This window comes from Triticum aestivum, chromosome 6B (assembly GCF_018294505.1).
Source record: "Triticum aestivum cultivar Chinese Spring chromosome 6B, IWGSC CS RefSeq v2.1, whole genome shotgun sequence".
Classification (NCBI taxonomy): Eukaryota; Viridiplantae; Streptophyta; class Magnoliopsida; order Poales; family Poaceae; genus Triticum; species Triticum aestivum.
This window is the reverse complement of record NC_057810.1, coordinates 144,260,248-144,264,751: the sequence shown is the minus strand read 5'-3', so window position 1 is coordinate 144,264,751 and position 4,504 is coordinate 144,260,248. Positions and strand designations below refer to the sequence as shown.

The window sequence follows — 4,504 nt, the reverse complement described above, 5'->3', positions numbered from 1 at the left end:
GGTGGTTGAACAGTAGCCAGTGGAGTAGCGTGTGGTGGTGGCTGGATGAACAGGAGCCCGTGGAGGCTGGAGGAGGTCGACGGTGGCCCGTGGAGACTGAAGGAGGTCGACGGTGGAGATGAACAATATCCCGTGGAGTCCCGTTTTGTGGTATGCCACACCCCTCCCGATGAACAGTGTCAGGACCGGTTTTCCAATAAAACATTTATTGAGAAACCAACCCTTTTATCGGACCAGTATAGGAAAATCTTCCTTACTAGTAGACAAATCCTTGATACAGAAATCCAGTAGCACTAAACATTATACAAGGTTGAGCTGAGGCTGCTCAACAATTTATTACAAGCTCACTGCTATTATACATAAAGGCAGATATGACACGAGGAGTATGGTGGTATAACTACTGACTCGTAATAAAAGTGGTGGTGGATATGTCACAGTGACATGGGTGACATGACTCCTAAATCTTACAGCTCATTGAGCGCTGGAGTGTGGCTCGATGATTTTATTCGGGTAGCGGAAGCGTATATGATACAAGTGACCAATTCCAGGAATCGCACGGGACTGACTGGGACTCCTCTAGGCGTCAGACTCGCTATCGTACTCTTCATCCATAAGATCGCCTTCGTCGATATCTAGCCAAATCAACAAGCCAGGTGAGTACTTTGAATTTACTTGCAAGACAGTTTGGACATCTTTACATAATAATAAAGAGAATTGGGTTTCTGTCGTACGTCGTCGTGCGCGATTTTGCATAACAGTCCCTCGGAGTTGCCATGAGAATCAACAAGCCACATTAGAAATCAAAACAAGCAGAGAAAGGGAACAGAAGGAATCGCCAAAGCGTGAAGGAGCAAAGAAAATGGAACAGAGTCCACCGAGCGAACACCACCACCACCGGTGCCCCTTGCTCTACGGAGGATTTACAAAAAGTGGGAGTTGTTTGAGGCCTAGAGCTGGGGGCGGAGAAGGAGAAGGCCGGGTCGAGGCGGCTGGGCTGACTGACACAGCAGGTAGCCCGCGGCTGGACAAGGCGCGCCCTAGCCTCCTCGCAAGCTGCGAGCAAAAGAAACAGCGGGGCTAACTTAAACAAGAAAAGCAGCGAGGATGAGCGATGCAGGATCGGTCAGACCTGAGGCGCAGGTGGCGGAGTGAGATTGTGTGGGCGCCTGTCTGAATCGGGTCGGAGGCGAGGCTGTTAGCCGGATCTGGAGCACGGGCGGGCAGGCAGATTAGGTGACGGGAGGAGGAGCTGCAAGGCGCCCATCCATGGCACAACGTGGTGGATCCGGCGGCGGACGGAACGAGACGGAGATGCGGTGACCTCCATTGGCAGGCTCCCTGAAGAAAACATGTGAGAGGGATTAGAGATAGAAGGGGAAGATAGGATGAGAGAGGGCGGGTGGGGGTCGGGCGTGGCCTGCTCGCGCGCGGTTGGAGGAGGTAGGGGCCCCTTACCTTGATCTGGCGCCACAGCCCCTACGCATGTGGAGGACAGGAGGAGGGAAGGGATGGATCTGAGCCTGTTGGTCGTCGGGGGCGAGGCCTACTGTGGCCAGATCCGGAGCATGGAGCGGCAACTGAGCGGGGGAGGCCAGATCGAGGAGCTCCAAAACACAGTCCATCCTCTGCTGGAGTTCCTCACCGACAGGGAAAAGGGGGTTGATGCTGCCCTGATAGAGAAGAAGAGAAGGGACAACATCAGGTAGATGTAGAAGAAGCAATGTGTCCAGGGAGTGCAGGGCAAGTTGCATCGGGTGTACCACCAGTTCAACGAAGTTGTTGGCCGAGCACATGGCAACGGCCGAGGAACGCGCCCGGGAGGAGGGCCGGCTGGACTTCGTGGACAGGCTAGATCAGTCGGACCTCTGGGGGGCATGCCGCAGGTGGCGGAGGCTGTAGGCAGGGCCATCCGAGTCGGATCGGAGGCAAGGCTGCTGGCCGGATCCGGAGCGGGCCGACGACTGGGGCGGGACGGCCAGATCAGACCAACGGCAGAGGAGCATCCATGGCGCCATCCATGGCGTCTCTGGGTTCCTCGCGCTGATAAGGGGTGCTGCCTTGGCTCTGGCCAGCAACCATGGCGGCGTGCACTCCAGGAGAGTGGAGTGCATCGTCCATGCAATGCGTGTAGAAGAGGAAGAGCATCACTGGGTGATAGTGGCTGGAGAAGAGGAGGAGCAGCGGTGAGTGAGAAGGGGAAGTGACGGTGTGGATAAGGCACGCATATGGATGAGGAGTGGCGCTGGGCAGTCGGTGCGTTTCATCAATGAAACCAAAAGGAATAGGTCTTGTACCGGCTAGAAGCTACTGGATGCATGCATGCAAGCATCAATTACAAAGTTTTATTTTCTGGAAGAGCATCGATCATTACTTGCTGTTGTTTGTTGTTACTTTATATATACGTCCTTCTTTTAAAATAAGTGTCCTAATTTTAGTACTACAACTTTGTACTAGATTAATAGAAAGTTAAGACACTAATTAGGACGAAGAGAGTATAATAATTAAAGTGAGTGAAATATTAGAAAGAAATATTTCTTAAAGGAGAAGATATTTGAAGCTCACTGGTGCTTGCCGACCATGAAGATATTCCTCAAATCTGGATGCCATGGGTGAGATAGGGAGGAGAGACGGAGGGATGAAGAATAGAAAAGTACGACTATGGTGCATCTTGCTCGCGTCCTGTTTCGCCCAGCATGACAACTGGGAGGGGGCGGGGGAATCACTACCATCCGTTGTACCATCTATTCTGGAGTTCTACATACCCTAATCATGATCCCCATCGAAGCCTGATGATTATTTCCAGGGAAGTGGTCATGTTGGCGTGGAGGTTGTGCTCCTACTAATGGCGGCAACATGTCAACAAAGTGCCGCAAGCATTGTAAATACTTTACTTTTCGGCCATCATATTTTGAAATGGGAAAGCATAAATATTAATTAATGTTAACAGGGATTGCGAGATATAGGAATTAATATATGATCCATTTGAAACTGTTACAGGTATGCGAATGATGCACAATTACTTTCGCATCGAAGGAGTAGCCATTGATCTACCGGATCAATAAATGTTTAGATTTTTGTAATTATTTTTACACCCGTTGCAACGCACGGGCATTTTTGCTAGTAAGATAAAACAAATGCAAACATGATGCACATAAGCAGATTAGTAATGCACATTCAGATAATAAATTTGCACGGCATGTTAAATAAAAAGGAAGTCAGGCGGTACTCCTCCCGAATCCCAATAAAAATAACTAAAGACCGATCGGATGTCCGAAGCGACACCTCGAAAGGTAAAAATAAATTAACATGCCGCAATCGGGCATCTGGGCGACACCACATAAAGGGCTTATATTGAACTATAAATGATAGTGCGTGCCACAGTCGGACGTCTAAGCAACATCTCGAAAAGGGCTTATAATGAAAATAAACAACAAGAATGCCACAGTCGGACGTCTGAGCGACATCACATAAAGGGCTTATATTTCACCATTCGAATTCAAGTAGTTCATAATTTTAAATCATCCCAAAGCAGCACTCAATATATAATAATAAACTGCTTAGTCCATCCACATGAAAAATAATATTTAGCCGGGTTTACCACTCATGTTTGTTCATCGGAGATTGTCACTGAAACTGACACTGAGACTGACGATGAGACTGACACTGACACTGATATGTCGGTCACAGTCCTTGACCATGGACACGGTTACTCGAATGGTTTTGACTCTGCAGAGTTTGTACTCTTTACCCACAGTCAACGGATTTCAGTAGTCACAAAGGACTAGTTCCGTTTACGGTATTTGAGAAGAAACTCATCCAACCAGTATACACCCATTCCACATCCCGCTGCCAGGAATCACCCTCGACAACGTTCAAGAAAAACCTTGAGACCGGGAGGCCACAACCTCGAGTAGCGTGGGATCAAATTTATATCATGCTCTCTAAGGGGTGCCCCCCTCTCGGTTCCAACCGGAAACACACATGCCCCCTGACCGGATGACAGGCTTTAATCCAGGGCCATGGAACCCTCATCACGGCCCCTCTATTTGGTGTGTACGAGGAAAGAGGTTTGCAACTGACTAGACCGCATTCTTAATAGAAGACATATGGCAGCACGAAAAGGGGACGAACAGGAACATGACTTGATCCACGTTAACACTGGAGTTAAACGGTTTACATAAGACTGGCATGCTTCAACAATACCAGCTTATCACCTTTCATGTCACCACATGATCATGTTACCTCTCATCAAATGACACAACAAGTTTCAAAGCTCACTTGTAGTTGCCTTGCATGCAATATAATACCCACTGATGCTTATATAAACATGCCATGAAGTAACTACTCAAGCAAATATGCCATACACTCATCATATCAAAGGTTCAAACATGCTTGCCTAGTTCGGAGTAGTCGGAGTCTAGCTCGGTGAAGTTTGCGGTCCCGTCACCTCCTCCAGTATCTACGGTATAAAGAAATCACATACTAACGTAAATACCGTGTGTGC

The 4,504-nt window shown here is 48.7% G+C and overlaps 1 protein-coding gene across 4 annotated transcripts; it reads right to left on the bottom strand.

Moving 5' to 3' along the window:
• Window positions 1-271: 271 nt before the first annotated feature.
• Window positions 272-2,289, bottom strand: LOC123136229 (uncharacterized). Of its 4 annotated transcripts, XR_006466690.1 has the most exons (5): window positions 1,761-2,273; window positions 1,456-1,670; window positions 1,130-1,338; window positions 732-1,053; window positions 272-632 (listed from the first exon to the last, which is right to left on the bottom strand). XR_006466690.1 is itself a non-coding variant. In XM_044555561.1 (2 exons), exons 1-2 carry the CDS (start codon window positions 1,791-1,793, stop codon window positions 1,230-1,232), a joined length of 447 nt encoding a protein of 148 aa, XP_044411496.1. In that variant the 5' UTR covers window positions 1,794-2,289; the 3' UTR covers window positions 659-1,229. The 4 variants fall into 4 exon arrangements, 1 of the variants encoding a protein (XP_044411496.1); XR_006466691.1 differs by having other exon boundaries at window positions 732-1,338; window positions 1,764-2,276; XR_006466689.1 differs by having other exon boundaries at window positions 732-1,338.
• Window positions 2,290-4,504: the final 2,215 nt, after the last annotated feature.

Excerpts from the sequence above, each read along its gene's own strand:
- LOC123136229 (XM_044555561.1), bottom strand. The coding sequence starts at position 1,793 with ATGTGCTCGGCCAACAACTTCGTTGAACTGGTGGTACACCCGATGCAA. Across the intron at positions 1,339-1,455 it reads GGCTGTGGCGCCAGATCAAG|GGAGCCTGCCAATGGAGGTC; the intron begins GTAAGGGGCCCC and ends TGTTTTCTTCAG.